Genomic DNA, 18,101 nt, shown 5'->3' with positions numbered 1-18,101 from the left:
TAAGTTGCACAACACTAATACCTGTATTTGATTCTCAAATCTACATCATCTCCTCATACTATGCTCATCATTAAGTGGAGTGGCTATTACGGATTATGTATAAGTATGTTGATGTATTTAAACCTTTCCAAATTGTTTACTCTGCCTCAGAACTTAGTTTTGTAAGGTGTTTGTGAAGCAGTGTAGCATTCAAAATTGCTGTTATCAGAAATAAATAAAATTTGAAGGCTGTACATGTAATTCAGTCTGACTCTTGAGCCATAAATAAAAAATCACCAGTTCTTTGCTCAGTATTACAAGTGTCTCTGCAGACATGCTTTACTCACTTAACGTATGTATAATAACACCACTGTAAACACAAACAACTGCCAATATATATATGCTCAGATTAGCCTTTTCTAGATACTCACTGTAATTTTCAAATTCAGCGCTACAGTTCCAGAGTGCATTAGCACAAGCACCTAACATGGCCAAATCCTCTGGCCTCACTGCAGCTCTAGCCCCAGCCTCAAAGCACTTTACCTAGGCCACATCCTGCACCTGACCTCACATCTGGAGTTCAATGACTGAGTCTCAGGCCTGAATGTCATCTTGCTCTTTCCAAGTTTATTTCACTTTTATAGTTGGCCTTCTGTGAGGCTTTATATAACCTTCATACATGCCTCCTGTAAGGTTGTATGTTAGTAGTCCTTCATATATGACTTCAGTGAGGCTTTGTATGAACGGATCTTTTTATATGCCTTCTATGAGGCCTTGTGTGAACAGACCTTCATATGTGCTTTCTATGGGGTCTTAGGTCAGAAGACCTTCACACATGCCTTCTGTGAGGCCTTGTGTGAGCAGAACTTCATGAATGCCTTTTAGACTGTGGAGAGCTATAAAAGGCTCTTCTAGTTGAGAGACTAAGACACAGAGAAAGCCTAAAACTAAGACACTAAAGACAGAAATGGTTATCTCAAGATTACAGTTACAAACTGAAGGTGTGAATTTTTAAATAAACAAAAAAAGATACATATCAAAGTTGAAGTTACTTGGAATTATATCTAATTGACCATTATTTCCTTGTAAGGTACATGACATGTAGTGAACATGTAAACTGGTTAGTGTATACAAATATCTAAGAAGAATGGATAATTAGATTGTAACAAATGGCTGTAGATATTAGACTAGAACAAGGAAGATAAATATGGTGACTCTATAGGAGAGAAGCATTCATCTTCCTTATATTTTCTCAGGACCTTCTTCCTGTTGTAGCCCTTACAGCTTGTGAGCTGTGATGAGCTTTGAACTGCAGTGGTCTTTTTATTGGCTAAATGTTGCTCCAGACATTGCTTAAGAGCAGATACCTTGTTTACTGCTATATTCCAGTGTCTACCAGGTTTCTTAAATGTCATATACACTAAGCCAGGTGGTGATGGTACAAGCCTTTAATCCTAGCACTTGGGAAACAGAGGTAGGTGGATCTATGTGAGTTTGAGGCCAGCCTGGTCTACAAAGTGAGTTCCAAGACAGCCAGTATTACAAAGAAACCCTGTCTTGAAAAACAAAACAAAAAAAGGTCATAAACACTAAAGAAACACTTGTTTAGTTAATAGATGAGGACAAATACAGTGCTCATACACATTTGCACTTCTACTCTTATTGTTTGGTTTTGTATTTCTCATATAACCGGACAAATGTGTGAGCTCATGATACCTTCATGGCTTGACGTTAGATTAGTTGAGAACTATGATATAGTAACATCCACCCTCATTTATTCCTAGTTCTTTCCCTCTCTCCCTTCACCCACTTGATATATAACCATGAAAGTAGAAATCTCAGGCTCATAGAGAAAATTCATGGTATATTTGGAGCTCAAATACCTGAAGTGACCCATCTAGTGAAAGCTTTCAAGTGTCTTTTAACAGCAGTTGTCAGCCTCTGATTCTGACATCTCTGGCAGGGCATTTGAGTATGTGCTTTGGGAAAGTGGACTAAGCTGGGAGCAGGCATCTCAAGACAAAAATGTTTACTCTTCCAGCCACTTGTATGATCTCAAGCAAGCCAATGAACTTTTCTGGGTCATATTTTCCTCCTCTGAAATATAGATTTAAATATGTTCTTTTAAAATCTTCTTTAGATCTGATACTGTGTGGCTCTATAATTAAATAGGTTAAATAGATTTTATTTAAAACCTAGATATTAAGACTTAGTCCATTAGCAGCCATCTTCTGAGAAGTATAACAAAACCACTGGCTTCCTGGTCTTCCCAGCTTTAAGATCATCTTCTCTCCCTTTATATAAGAATATTTCCCTCCCTGACAGTCTGTGGAGACTTAAGCTTCTATTTACTGTAGCTGGAGGCTCTTATAAGCTGAGGCTTTGACAGTATTTCACATTTATTTATCTGAGCCAGAGCTTAGGATCAGGTAGCAGCTAAGTCATTAAGGTTATTCAAATGCATTGAAAATGTTGCTTAATAATTCAGAACCAGTTTTCTCTGTTTAGAGTGTTAAGATTTTTAAAATCCTCCTAATTAGCCAATTCCAACAGTTTAAACAGAGAAGAGGAAAAGCTGTCCCTTCTTAAAAGGACACCTGATGCAGACTTCTTATTAGTTCCTGTGTCTGGACACTGGCTGAGGCTAGAGCAGAGCATCCAGAGCAAAGGGCCCTGAAGGAGTCAAATCCCAGTGCTCCCAGTGGCATCCCAACAGCTCTGCCTGCTGAAGGTGTGAGGTGAGTGGAAGTAGGTGTAGGGGTGCAGCTCCTCCAGATTCCTTTTTTTTTTTTTTTTTTTTGGATTGGTGAAGCCCTGGAGGAGAGTAGAGAAACTTCACCCACCAGTCTTTGAACAAACATTTCTGGAACAGATACAGTTTCTAACAGTAAATTAGACCCTGAGAATAGAGAGAGCCACTAAGATTCCATATATGCCCTCAGAATTCAGCTTAACTGGAGACAGACTCATAAACAATTGTAAAATGGCCTGAGAGCCATAACATAACTCACCGTGAAACAGATCCTCTGAGCTGCATCCTTCAGAATTCCTCATTTGAACAAAGAGCAGTGTTGGTATTGCCAGTACTTATATTCTAAAACAAGCCCTAACCTTGCATCTGCCAGCTGACTTTGGCACCAACCTTATTTGAAGAATCTACATGTAAAAGACAGGTATTGGCTCTGCAAATGTGGCCTGGTCACATACAAGACAAAGGAGTAGATAATGAAAGAAACAACAATGAATGTATGTGGTTGCTATGTCACTAACCTATGGCCTAACCAGTAAGACTGGAAAAAAAAGAAAAAGAAAAAAGGGGGATTTAGGCTCTGTCACAGGCCTCGTTCTGTAGAGGAGGTGCCTTTTAAGTTGCTCTTGAAGGATATGTAGGTAAGAATGTTTGAAATTAGACAAGAAAGGTAATCTAGGTAGAGGAAACAACATAGCCCAAGATTCTAGAAAGGAAAACTGATGAATATTTGTTCAGTAGCAAACAACTCCAGTTGACTGGAGCATAAGACTGAGGTAATAATGTTTGAAGATCAGAATCATAAAAAATGGTACGACCAAGGTGCCATTACCCCTTTCAAAAAGCATAGGTCTACGTGTCATTTATTAATGTATCTCATTGCTTTATACTCTAAAATGATGTGAGCTTGCTTTCTGTTTTTCAGCACTCCATAATATTCTCTAGTTTGGTACCTACTCTGCATGCTACTTTATTAACAGCATATAATGCACAAAGGTACCTTAAGTTGCTCTGTCTTCTATACAAAACATTCATGTGACGTTCAGGGACAGCACACTATGGTGGTCCTTGTGGCTGTTGTATAAAGCAGGACAGCAGTATCAGCATCCTTAACAAGACAGAGCTTGGAGTAAGAACGACTTGGCAGAGACTCTCCCCAAATATTTTCATTTTTCATCATAGTATTTTAAGTCCAGGAATTTGGGAGTTCTAGTATTCTACAGACCTTCTGGACAAGCCTTCAAAGGATGTTCCTGCACTGTTCATGGTTCTTGCCTTCCAGTTTCATAAGCTTTTGGGCAGATGAAGTGTAATATCAAAATAGCTCAGAGAAAGCCTTGGTAACATTTAAGATATTGAACGTGCTGCATCTGGTAACTAGAAATTTTAATGATCTCCTGCTGTTTTGGTAATTGGATAAGTAAATACATCAGAATAAATCGCACCAGCAAGTCTTTTGTATGTCGTTAGGGACTCAACTCTTTTAACTCCTGTTCAAAGCTCCAGCTCTTGAGTGGTGCTTGTGTGCAGAACTAAGAACACACTGGCTTGCATGGCCCTACCTGGGTATTAAGATGCATGCAGAATACTCAGTCTCTCCCTAGCCATTCTGCTGTTGAAGACACATTGAACATACCACTAAATGACCTCTCTGCAGCCAGGGGGGGAATATTTTTCTGAAGTTTATGCTACCTAGAAATTTATATTCTATCTCCAAACTGCCTTCCTAGCTATGCCTACCATTAAAGGCCCTAAAGAACCTTGTCAGAAACACCAACACCCATTTACAGACAGGGAAAATGAAAGGCTGAGCAGAAAAGGATTGCCCTGTTTTAATAAGAAATTGTTTAAGAGCTATAAGAGTGACATGATGGGAGGTTTTGTGCAACTCTCTTCCATATACAAATGTGGAAGAGGGACCCAGGAGGGCATGGTGTATTGAAAGGGTGTTGGGCAATGCTGTCACCATCTTGCAGATAAGAAATGTGTGTCTCCTCTCATAAGAGATTATGAGTTGTGCAAAATCCACTTGTTCTTAATCTGTGCCTAATGGTGAGATTCTGGGGCAAACAATGATTAGGATTTCTCAGAAGGCTTTTAACTTTACAGTTCTAAACCTAACCAGTATGCAGGTATCTTTTCCCTGTTTCTCAGTGCCACGGTCATTAATTAGTGTTGTGACCCAGTCTAATCAGAGACATCCTAGAGACCTATTATGAAGACCTGGCTGTCGGGTGTGGTATTGGCCTCTAAAGAGTGTTTGCCTACCGCTTTCAAAACACTACATACTCACATTTCTTTGGTCTCTTTGCTAATCTCTATTTTTATTGAGAAAGTTACAGCAGAGAATTTCTCTTGGCATTTTGGCTGGTCCTGGTCATTGCCTCTGACTTGTGCCAATTTGGTGGCAGAGTACTGGCAGTTTTTTTTGTTAGATGTGCCATTGATGCTAACTGGTTTGCTGTCCTGATCTTAGTGCACTGGACTGGACTACTGGTATCTGGACAAACAGATTGGGATCACCCCCAAGGAACTACTTCTAAACAGGTCCACATCCTCTTGTCCTGTTTACCATCTTTTCTCCCCTGCCTTTGGATGGTGGGCTAGAAGGGGGATTGAAGCATTTGAGAACCCTTATTAAAAGTAGGTTTTAAAAAATCTAAACCTACAACAGAATCTTCATCTGTGAATTTGCCTATGTTGTTTATGCTTCTGTGGACCCCAGGCTTATAAACTACTCTTCTGTAAAGCAGAACTTCCACTTGTTTACTTGAAATTCTGCCTTCAGATCAATTGAGGGCCTAGTCTCAGGGAGAGACCTGACTATCCTTTGGTATTGGTACTTTGTTTTGTTTTGGGGGGTTGTGTTTGTTTGTTTGTTTGTTTGTTTATGCTTGGTCCGCATACTTTGATTTTCTCCTGTTTTTAGACTAAAGAACATCTTCTTTTACCTTACCCGGGTTAGAATCCCCTCTGTTACCTTTGGGCTTTCCCATTAACATTGTCACTTAATAGTGTAGTGACCAAAGCCACCACTAGGAACACCAAGGCCAGGAAAGGTCACCAAGGCATCCCTGACAAGATGCCAATTTTTAAGGATTCTTCAACATTAATAAAAATATCAATTTTTACTCTGTCCATAAAATAGAATAAGAGGGGTTCTTAAAGAATTATGATAATCACTGATTAGATAATATGGAGATAATTAGCATAGTGTGTGGCACTTAGAAAATACCAAGTAAAGAGCAACATAGGTTGAGAACCTATCTCAAAAAAAGAAAAGAAAAAGGGCTCCCATACAGATGTCAGAAACCCTGAAATAACATACAGTGATGCTCTTACTCATCCATTTCACCTAAGTCACTTGACTTCTGGTCTCAAGTTGCCCACCTGTAAAATGAAGGTCTGGAATGTTGGGATAGTTACTGCGTTTTCTCAGCATAACATTCTGAGATTTCCAATGTAGCAAGATGAGACTCTGTCACATTAGTTATATTATCATAACACAGTATTGACTTTATAACAGGAACTGAATGAAGCCCAGGGAGGTCATAGGGGGAAATGAATATAAAATTTCAAATTGCTGAGAAAATTGATATAGCAAAGAAAAGCTCTGTTTGGCAGAGAACATGTCCCATCTGTGCTAACATAAACGTTTTACAGAGTCAGTTTGCTAGAAATGCTGTTTGAATGAGAGAATATACCCATTCAGGTTTCCCAGGTTCAGTAAAGAAAATATCAGGATGGTTGACATCCTTCTGCTAACTATAAAGTCAAACTGTACCTCTTATTTGAGAACACCCCTCCTCCCACAAGGAATCCCAAAGTGTTCATTCTCTGTTGATTTAGAGAGTCAATAATTCAGTAAAGTCCCAGGTAAATGGCAAAAGACAAAACTCAGATTGGGTTTTTGTATTTGTATTTTATAAACATTTCAGGACTTTTTTTTAAATGACCTTTGTCTCTTTGCCATTGTTTAAGTGAAGATCTTGTATCCTGGAAGCTTGATTAAAAAGAAACTCTGGGTCCTCTCTTTCAACTTCTTTCTTTATGTAGGTAGTTATCTCTAGCCATATGATCTAGTAACTCAGTAGATTCCAAAGCTAAATTCCCTTGATTCACAGTCTGCCCTTAATAGCTTTGATACTTTAGACAATCTGCTCTGTAACTTAATTTCCTCATAAAATAAGGATAATCATTCTGCCAACATTGGAGGACTATTATAAAAATTAGTTTTATAAATGCAGAGTATGTCATTGATTGCCTGGTTTGAAATAAACATTCAGAAAATGTTAGTTCTTACCATCATCTGTAAATATGCCTGTATTTGGATGTCTCTAAGTGCAACAGATTTTCCTCTTCCCTCCCAAGTCAGTCTGTTCATAAGTTGGTTTGCCAAACCTGGTTTTAAAACTTTAGTCTCTACAACAGTGGACGAGGTAGCCTTGGTGACCTTATCTCCAAGATAGAACTAGTACTGATTTCACAAAGCCATCTTGAGGACTAGTTAAGAGACTACATATAATCTAAAGTGCAGGTGTATGGACCCAACTCACAGGAAATGTTTGCTGCTCTGATGATGACTGAGAGCAAGAAATAAATACCTGAAGGAGGAAGAAGAAAAGCTGTGACCATTATTAGCCATGTTAGTACCTGCTGCTTCTCTAAAGAGTTCTGCTTCCCATGACCTTGGCCTCACCATCCTGGCTCTCTGTACTGGAGCCTCACCAAGCACACTGCCTTGCCTTCTACTTACCAGACTTGAGAGACTCCTGCCCAGCACAGCTCATCTGTGCCTCTACAGCAGCAGCAGCAGCACCACTTCCTTGTACCCTCTCCACACACAGTTCTCTTGTCCTCTGCTGTTGTTAGGAAACACAGACTTACTTTCCTCCCTACCAAGAGAGCTCCCCTTGCATGCATCATGCCCTTCAAATGAGGCCTAGAGCACTGCAGAGCATTTTTATAATATGGCCCCTAGCTAGCTGCTTGGGAAAAGCTTGGTATCCTGCTTCCCCAAGTGTCCTCTCATTTACAAATTATAAAATGCAGTGTAATTTTTTGATAGATTCAAACATCATGTAATAATCAAAATAGAATACTTAGCATATCCATTACCCCATTGAGTTAACATTTCTTTGTAATGAGATTTAAAAAGAAAAAATTCTTTATCACATACTTGAGTCACAGAATATGAGAAATCCAGCTGGTCCTCAACTGGAAGCTTCATCCCTATTAGTGACTTTCATGGTGCTGGTAAATGCTATGACTCTACTGAAAGAGGAAGGTGATCTTCAGTCTCACCTAGCAGTAAACCCTGCAGTCTGCATTAACACCTGCCTGGCAAGATATGCCCACTGATGCAATAGAGCCACAGATAATTTGACAGTCTCCTCAAGGCTCAGGGATCATGAGGAAGATGGAGGATAAAGATTATAAAAGCTGCAGATTTTGGGTGAGTCCAAAACATCAGTGCTTTCTGGACACAACAGTACAGGTGCATATATGAATACCAGTTCTGACACCATGCACAAGACCTGGGCAAAGTCAAGCCAGCTAGAATCCCAGTGTGGAGAAGGGAGATGGACTTGAAGTCCCCAAGCTGACTACTGGCATTTAATTATTGCTAGGAAAGGGATGGCCAGTTTTCTTTAATGGTTTGACACCTGATATATGGACCACAATACAGGGCAGACCCCATGAATAATCAGCCAATACTGACTGGACTTGGTGAGTTGAAGGGGAACGGGGAGCACATGCACATGACGTAGGATAGGTAGAAAAGTGGTAAGCATTTGGGAAAAGTTAAAGAAGGGGATTGCTATGATTAAAATACATTGCATAAAGTTCTCAAAGAATTGGTAAAAACAGTATTTTAAAAGTCAAATATAAAAAAATCTCTTCTGGATATTAGAACTATATAATATACTATTGTTAACTATAGTCACACTACTGGGCAATAGAATACCAAAAGGCTTTTTTTATTTTTATTTTTATTTTTATTTTTATTTTTTTTAATTAATTCATTAACAGTGAGGCTCATTTAATCTATTTTTGTTTTACTTTAATTTTACTTTTTACTTTCATTTAATCTCTTAATCTTATGGTTTTTATCTGTAAACTAGGGATAACACTAGTTACAAGACTAGCATTTAGATCAAATGATATGAAAAAGAAAAGAAGACTTTGTATGTTTTACAGTGTATGCTTCTGTATCATGTTTTCTATATCCTCATTAACACTGGCCCAAAAGTATTGCTGAGTTCAGGTACTCCTCTACAGGGTAAGCAGAGTGGCAACTACAATATTAAAGCATGGTTCTCAGCACGCTCACTTGGGAGGCAGAGGCAGTTGGATTGTTAGGAGATCGAGGCTAGTCTGGTCTACATAACAAGTTCCACTTACTAGCTATGTGGCCTTGAACAAATTCTCAGCCTTTCTAAACCTGTTTCCTGGCCTGTCAAATGGAAATAACAATACTTAGCTCAAGGATTACTGTGAAGATTAAATAAGTTAATATATTCAGTGTGTGATGAAAGTTTATAAACTATTGGATATTATTGTTGTCAATAGTTGTGCTACTGTTGTAAGAATAATTTGTTTTACTAAACAAATGGATTAAAAAAAGAAAGAAAACTAAAAGACTAGATAGTAAAAAAAAAAAAAAAAAAAAACTTAAACAAATAAAATGAACTTTAGAGTGTAGGGTTGAAGGTGGCCTCATGTGGACCCTCTGAGAGAACCTGTTGCAACAGAGCTGTGCCTGTTTGAAAGCAGTCCACTGACTGTAGTCACTGAAGCTGGAGAATGACTTCTCCAGACTGCCTACAAGGAAAGGTGTATTTAAACAAGTGGCAGCTACGTTGAAATTCAGTTTCTTACCTCTGAAACCTTGAGTGGTGGTTGTTTTATGGACTAATTGAGAAATATATTGGAAGTCCTTGGCTTGTAATATACGTCCAAGAAATTTTTGATTGTTTTATCAGTGACATCTAGAATTTTAACTGGGCATTTATGAATCTCTTACCTTGCACTTCTACCACCCAAGTAGGTGCCACACAGGCCTGATGCTCCAGCCTCTCTGCTGTTTTGCCTTCTAACACATCTGCCTGCCTGTTCTCACAGCTTTGCCACTAATGTAGTTTTTGGTTTCTCTCAATAAGCATCATATTTACAAACCACAAATAACAAAGTAGAAGATGCTGGAAGAGCTCTGGCATGTTAATTAAGAACAATAGCAGAAGCAGCTGGGCAGAAAATGCCAAAGAGTCTGAAGCAGAGGCAGCATAGCTCTGTTTGTTGACAGAAGCCAGTGCAGTATTGTACATTAATTGGGGAAGTAGGTAAACATTTGCCAGCAGCTTGCCCTCCCTGCGCATTGGAAGACAGACAGCAGACTAGGCCCTCCATTCCACTTTGCCTGCCCATCTGCCCAGTACCCAAGAGGTAATAGTAGGGCAAGATTTATAAGCAGAAAGAATCCTAGTGTTAGAGATATCTCCTTAAAGACCCTCCTGGGCATACTGAGTTTCTGTCTAGATACACTAAAGAGAGTGTTCCCCTATATCAACTTACTAGTCTGTCTCTGACACCCAGCCCTGGTCCCCAGGGCCTCCCCTTCTCTAACTGGAAGAAGAAAGCAGAGTCATCTCATTATGAGTGGCTTGAGTTGAGCAGACAAATTGCCTGCCCATACTATTTACTCAAGGTCCCAAAGCTCATATAAATAGCAGAGCAGCAGCTTCAGGTATGGCAGGAAAGCAGCTAACCATCCATCGCATGCTCAGAGCAGCCCATTGCCCACACATCCATCTCCCTTTACAGTTGCTCTCATACACAGCATAGTGTGATGATCTACACTGTACTAGACACTGTGCTAATTATGTTCTTTCTCATTTAATCTTCATCAGTCCTATAAGTCACAAAGCCGCACCACTGTTTAAATCAGCCTGTACCACTGTGACTTAAACCAGACTCTCCCTATTTTCAAATCCTACATCTTCTACTAACCTAGTATTTTTAGCCTTTCAGAACTCAGGACCCCTTTTAATGAATGTTTTGTTTCTTTCTCTTAGGTTCATAAACCTTCACATGCCATCACTGCCTTGGCTTAGGGAGGGCAAAAATCTAATTAAGATCTCTCATGTAGCATAGCCCATGGTAGTATCAAGATTTCATCTGACTTTTACAGTTCAGTAGTTGAGTGTGTGTGTGTGTGTGTGTGTGTGTGTGTGTGTGTGTGTGTGTATTAATTCTGTGGTTGCCTCATCTTTCCAAACTACATATACCCCCCAATCAGGAGATTGTGATATGTCTCCCAAGGGGTCATCCCTGGGATATAGTCATCTCTGGTCACAGTAGAATGGCCATTCTGTAGTTTGCTATATGTAATTTTAGTGGAAGAACCTAACCCTTGTCCTTCTAAATGTTTAGTTGTCCCAACAAGCAGAGAGAGAGGTTAACCAATTAGAGGTCTCAGGCATACATCACTCAGTTTAACCAGATGGACCCTCCTGTGTTTTTCCCCAAAGCACAAGAGGCAAGGTACATCTCCAGGAAGTGGCTGAGTCTGTACCTTGAAGGCAGTACTAACTCCCCTACTTGCTAAAAATGTAGTATATGACCTTTCTGAGGGGCCCAGTTTTCCTCAGAGAACATATCAACACCACCAGCAGTACACAGAATTATTTTAAGATCAAATAAGATACTTTGCATGTGTTCATGCCTGTGTGTAAAAGACTGAAAATTGATGTGTTTGTTCCAGATTTCTGAATATGTGTTTTCTTTCTTTTCAGGTAACTCAGCTAGACCCCAATAAGTCATTATTGGAGGTAAACTTGTTCCCTCAAGAAACCCTTTTCCTTCAAGCAAAAGAGTAAAACATGACTGAGTGGTGGAAGCAGCCACTCCTGACAAGCCAGCGGCACGTGTCAAGAGATGGGCTCCTCACCAACCCACCTACATGCTCATGTCACTCAGTTCAATGTCACACTTCTGCCTCTTGCAAGATTGCTGGAAAAAAGTAATAAACATAGCTACTTAAAATTTCCCATCCATGAGTATATATTCCCCATTCCTCATGATGGAGCACCACAACTCCATTGCCCTCTCCTCATACCTGCCTTTCTCCCTTGTTTAATGACTAATGTTCTGTTGTGTGTGAGTGGCCCTGGGGGGAACTTAACCCATCTTTCCCTCATTGTCCAGGACAGTTCTTTCTGTCCTTGACATCAGGATGCTGTCTGTATATTTGATATGTCTCATTGAGCCAGGGCCCATACCCTCTGGCTTTTCGTGTCTATAACTGCATTTTAAGTTTATCACCTAATTTTAAAAGGCAAAGTTAAAAAAAAAAAAAAGAAAAGAAAAAAAGTCAAATGGGACATTTTTTGGCCTGAACATCAGACATTTTCAGGTAGAGGAGTGTATCATATATCTGACTCCTTTACTGAGATTTTTTTGTTATATAGTCAAGGTATTTATATACTCCTGTTATGAGCTCCATATTCCATCTTGGAGGGATTTGTTTGTTTGTTTGTTTCCTTGCAGCTTGGGAAACTATTCAAGTACACAGTGTGTTGAGATCTCGTGCAGAGAGTGCTGGTACCAAGACTGGTATAGGCCAGCCATGGCAAGCTGCTCTTCAGCTTGTATTGAGGCACTTAGAACTTCCTAGATACATGCTCCCGAGTTGCTAGTGTCTCCATGCATACTACACACAGTTTCCTGCCTTGTCTCCCACTACTTTATACATCTGGACCTTGTCACTTGGTAGAGTGGTTTTTTGTTTGTTTGTTTGTTTCTTCATTTTTGTTTTTTACTTTTTAGGGTTTGGAGACAGAGCTCACTATGTAGCTCAGAGGTGTGGCCTCACGCCTGTAGTAATCTACTTCACTTTCAAGTGCTGAGGTTCCAGGCATACCCCACAGTACCTAGCCAGCGTTTGGTGTTTGAAACACCTTGTCCATTGCCAAAATCTGATCAGCTGCCCCGTGGGCTCTCTTGCAATAAGGGACTTGCTCTAGCTATGATTTTAGTTTCTGAATGTTTTAATATTAGATATTGAATTTATATCCCAAATAAAAGGAATTGCATTCTTTGGCTAAAAATTCAGACTTCATATATTTAGGAGAGCAAATGTAGGGGCTTAGCCTAGAATACATGTATTGCCAGAATTGATACATAGTAATCTTGGGTTTGATTTAGTAGTAGACGTGTACTTTGTTAATCTATGGATTTAAGATTTAGGGTAGTTCATAAGAATATTATTTATATCTTCATAGTCTTTTAGTCCTGAAATGTTCTTTATGGTGTTTTTTTGTGTCATCTCCAGTCTTTATCCTAAGAGCTGACCTACCAGTCTGGTTATTTTGTAAGTGTGTTAGGTGTGTTTCCCTGGGACCATTATGGGGTTCTAAAAAGACTTTAACCAAAGCTGAAGATGTGTCTGGTCACTTTTCTCTCTTCTCAAAAAGTATTGGCCAAGGAAGTTCACCTGTTTTTCTCTGATGCTCAGCCACGAACATCCTCTGAAAAGTCTTCTAAGAGATTGTTCACAATACCAGTGCGATTTATCTGCCCACTGGCAGAAAAGGGAGTCCATGTGAGGGGAGCTCCACCTAAGCAGTTCCTCTCCAGTGCTGTTCCTTCCTTCCCAATGAGTGGCACCACAAGATGTCATTTCTGAAGCTGCAGCTGGACTAGGGCACCAGCTCTTCTTTTTCCAGCTAAACTTTGTTCTATAGCTGCTATGAGAAGCCATATCCCTGAACTCAAACTGCAGTCAAAAACAGCAGCCAGGGTGTGGGCAGGTGTTTGAGAGCAATCTCAGAGTTCTTATGTCTGACCTGTCCCTCTGGTTTGGATGTGGCTTCACTCCATTGTTCCCTACTATTCCTGTTCACTTCTGTATACCAACATACAGACTTTACTCTGAAACCAATTTCGTAACAGTTATTAAATGTTACTTGAATGTGTGTGAAGTTGACAAGCCCTTTTTCAACCCTGCCTTACAAAGTTCTGTCTCTCATGCTCAGCTTCCTGAATTTCTGTTCTCTAGGCCCTGTTACTGTTTGCTCCTGGCAGTCTGGTCGACTGAGCTCCAGATGGGACAGAGCCTTAGAAACTGTCTTCTGCGAGCATAGAGCTAAAGTGACTTGCTATCACCACAGAATCAGCAGTGTCATATTCGTAGCCGTAGGCCTCCCTTGAGCTGTACATGCCAGCCTCCATTCACAGTGAGGTCATCAATACATTTCCTCCATACTCCTTGCCATGCCACTTCCAGTGACCTCCAGGATGTCTTATCATCCCCCAATCTACATCACTGCCCTCTGTTCTTGGATTCTCATTTATGTCTTTGAAGAATTTGTGTACAAGGTTGAGGAAGCAATGCCAATTTCCCATTGCCTTTAGCAGGTTGTTTAGGGAGGCTTCTGGTTTAGAAGCCACCATGATCTGACCCTGGGCATTTTGATGAGCCATACAGGTAGGTGTTCATCTGAGTCAAAAGCATTCGCAGCCTGAATGGATGGGAACACTCTTGTTGAGTCTTTCTCATGCAAGGGCTTGAGACTTAAGGTTTTGTAGATTTTGTTTAGCCAAAGAAATTAAAAACATTACTTCTGTAGCTGCATTAAAGCTAGATATGTTCACCTGGGTATGCCAGGCAGCAGGCTGCTTTTCAGAGACTAGATCTCTGACATGTTTCCTCGTGGATGCAGGAGAGAGTCTTATTTGTCTCCATCCCATTCAGCTGCCTAGTTCAGGATCCCATGAAAGGGTAAGACAAAGAGTCCTGATTCAGTCCAGAAGCAACTTACTTAGGCATTTCTGTGTAACCCTTCACATTTGTTTCTCACGTAATCATTTTAGATTCTTAAGATGTTTTCCTGTGTGTGTGCACTTTAGCCCTAGCTCTGTATGACCAGAAGGTGAGCAAACCGTCCGAACCTCTATATCCTGGCAGCATTCAGAAAACACTGTATACAGTTCACCTCACCTTTCAGAATCCTGATCAGTCCACTGCTGTGACCAAGCCAGAGATAATCTGTTTTGCATAAGATGCTCAAAAGGCTATGACTTGCCTAGTGTCCCCAACATCTTAGTAAAAGAATCAAGACTCAAGTTCTATCCTCTTGCTTTTCATTGTTCTATAGATTGTCTAAGTTCACCGCAGGCATAGCTCTTGAAATCCTCTTTTTGTGTGCAGAAGTGTGATCTTCTGGAAAGAGAATCTCTATTCATTGGATTCTTAGTGGGATCTGTTAACCAGCAAAATCAAAGAGCTACCATTTGCATCAAGCAAACAATATCAGACTAATTGGGATGTTGAAACTGTGTGGTCTTCTATTATCAAGCCACATTTTGTATCTAAAAGAAGCTCCTAGAGATGACTAGATGTTACCAGTCAATTTGCTTGCCTTGAGCCTCCCTGTGCCTTTAGTATCTCTTGCTCTTCTCACATAATCAGCTTTCAAAGACAATGAAGAGTCCTTACCACTCACACTGCTCCCCTCCACTGAAAAATGTGTTTGGGACAGGGTTTCACTGTAAACCCTGGCTGGCTGGGAACTCACAGATCCGACTGCCTCTGCCTCTGAGCTGACATAAAGGTGTGTACCACCCAACCCAGTTTCTATTACAGTTTGAAAGTTTGATAAGAATTACAATTAAAAGAAGCCTGGCCCTTTTTCACCTCTTAACTCTTTCACAGTGTGTTAGCTGTGGTTCTTTGTTCTGCCTAGTAGTAGTATGTGCTTTAGAGCCCATCTTCTGGAGCCGTATTGCCTGGGAGCAAGTACCAAGTCCACACACTAACTAGCACTTTGTCTTGGAGAGGTCACCTCATCTTCCTGGCTCACTGTGCTTCAGCTATAAAAAAGGGAAATGCTAACAAAACTTGTTCATAAAATTTTAGGAGATTTCAATGCATTCCTATAAAGCATTTGGAACAGCTATTATCTGCTCTGCAGACTTGGAGGATTATAGTAGTGTATGGTGGCCATGAGAAGTGGCCATTTATGGGGAAAGACATGGAAGAAAGAGTAAAAAGAAATTCAGGAGGTTCTGTATTTTAGAGCCCTAGGAAAGTACTCAGTACATTGCAAACCTTCTCACCTCACAACAACCCTGTGTATAGATGTTCTCAACTTTCTACATCCTTCATACAGCAAAGACATTTCAAAGCAATTGTCACAGCCCCATACACATTGAGGGGCAGAACAGAGTTCTGCATCTACCCACTTTGACACACAACCCCAATTCCTGCATGTCTGCAACAGTGCAATGCTGACTCAAGGGAAGCACAATCACACTACCAAGACTTTGTAATTATGAAGGATGGATGCTAGAAAGAGGAAAGCCATGTTTTAATAGACAACTTGGCTCTCTTGACTCATTCTTAAGGTACCTAGTTCTATCAAAGAAATGTGTCAAAAGCCAGAATTTAAGCAATATTTAATGCATATGGGACCCTCAAATCCATTCATTGATCCTTTATCCCACTATAACACTTTCCCCCTCAGAGTTTAATCATTCATTAAGATTATAAAACTGCATTCTCCAGTCCCTTCTCTTCTACACCCTTCACCACCACTACCAGAGGGTTCTCAAAACACTTGCCACGCCTGTCATCATCTTTGCATCTGTCCTCAAAAGCTTCCCTGCGCCCTCCAACTAAAACCCTAATTCTTGGTTTGGAGTTAAGCTCCTGTTATCTACCCTACCTCCTTCCCCACCTCTATCTCCAATCTTGCCCTCAACACATTCTACTTTAAGCAATTTTCTTGAGTGTGTCAGCTTTCTGTCATCTTTGGCCATACATAGGACTACCTTCATAGACCCTACCAGCCTCCATCCTTCACTTTTCCATGTAGACTTGGCTCCCTCCTTGTCTTTCCTTGACCACTGCCTCACCCTCACACCACAGGTCAAATACCTGTGCTGGGAATCTTCAGCCTGGTGCTGCCCTTTCATAGTGCTGCATCTTTCTGAACCATAATTCAGTTCATGGCCTCTGGCTTAGTTAGGGTTTACTGCTGTGAACAGACACCATGACCATGGCAGCTCTTATAAGGACATTTGATTGGCACTGGCTTATAAGTTCAGAGGTTCAGTCCAGTATCATCAAGACAGGAAGATGGCAACATCCAGGAAGGCGTGGTACAAGAAGAGCTGAGAGTTCATCATCTAAAGGCTGCTAGGAGAAGACTGGCTTCCAAGCAGCTAGGATGAGGGTCTTAAACCCCATGCCCATGATGACACACTTCCTCCAACAAGGCCACATCTAACTATGCCACTCCCTAGGCCAACCATATTCAAACCATCACAGCCTCCTTCCTCAGACAGGTTGTAAGGCCCACAAAAGACTAGAATTACTTCATATCCTCAAGACCTAGCAAAATGACAAGCAAACAACACACTAGCTGTGAATATATTGGCTGAATTTGAACAGAGATACTGCCATTAAACTACTAAAAGATTGTCACTAACTCATCTAGGAACTTTGAAAGGCCAAGAAAGTATATCTTACAGAGAAACCCTGTCTCGAAAAACCAAAAAAAAAAAAAAAGAAGAAGAAGAAAAAGAAAGTATATCTTGATCTTTATTTCCAGAGCCAGTCTAGAGTCTAGCACATTGTAGGTTAACTGTATAATTACTGAAGCAAAGCCAGCTATTTACTGAGGGGAGATAAAAAAGAAATTGGTGTTGGATTCCCTAAGTAAGCAAGGCCAACATGATTGCTGCACTTTCTTTCCATATCATCTTCAGACTCACCCCATGAGCTTGGCACTATTACTGTCCTTTCTTACAGTTATAAAAACTAAAGCTTAGAGAACTGAGTCACTATCCAGAGACATGAAACAGGGAGGGGAATGGGTTTCTGGGGACCTGCATGTGCCCTAAGCTCACTTCTGTGCTTTTATTCACTGGTGAGCTCTCTCCCTGGCTGCTTCAGCTTATAGAACTTTAGACCCACAGGTAGATTGGCATTAGTTAACATTGTCACACATTTCCCTCTGTCATGTGTGTCCTCAATGCAAGAAATTCTTTCCTCACCCTCCACTCCTTTCAAACTTCCTGGATAAGAGTGTTCTAGTTTTGTTTAAGGAATAAACCCCCTGACAGTGGAGTCAGTGACTTGTATTGCCCAGCACAGACCTACTACTGTGCAGGTATCATAAAGAACTGGTAATAGAAGGAACACTTAAATATTGTCTGTTATATGCCAGAGATTGTGAGCGTTACTAGTATCAACTCATTTGTTCTTTACTTCACTGATGCTCTCTAACTAAAGCCCAGGAGGTTAGGTTGTTTGTTCAAGGTCACATGCAACCAGTAAACCAAGTAGCCATATCAAACACAGACCATT

General features: G+C 40.4%; 1 protein-coding gene across 1 annotated transcript in view; it reads left to right on the top strand.

Moving 5' to 3' along the window:
• Nucleotides 1-11,773, top strand: part of Faf1 (Fas associated factor 1) — a 294,340-nt gene extending 282,567 nt beyond the window's left edge. The window contains exon 19 of the mRNA XM_076935184.1: nucleotides 11,524-11,773. Coding sequence (XP_076791299.1) covers nucleotides 11,524-11,607 — 84 coding nt within the window. The 3' untranslated portion in view covers nucleotides 11,608-11,773. The remainder of the gene's footprint in view (nucleotides 1-11,523) is intronic.
• The last annotated feature ends 6,328 nt before the right edge of the window (nucleotides 11,774-18,101 follow it).

Source organism: Arvicanthis niloticus, chromosome 5, assembly GCF_011762505.2.
Source record: "Arvicanthis niloticus isolate mArvNil1 chromosome 5, mArvNil1.pat.X, whole genome shotgun sequence".
NCBI lineage: Eukaryota > Metazoa > Chordata > Mammalia > Rodentia > Muridae > Arvicanthis > Arvicanthis niloticus.
This window is presented reverse-complemented; position numbering and strand designations above follow the sequence as displayed.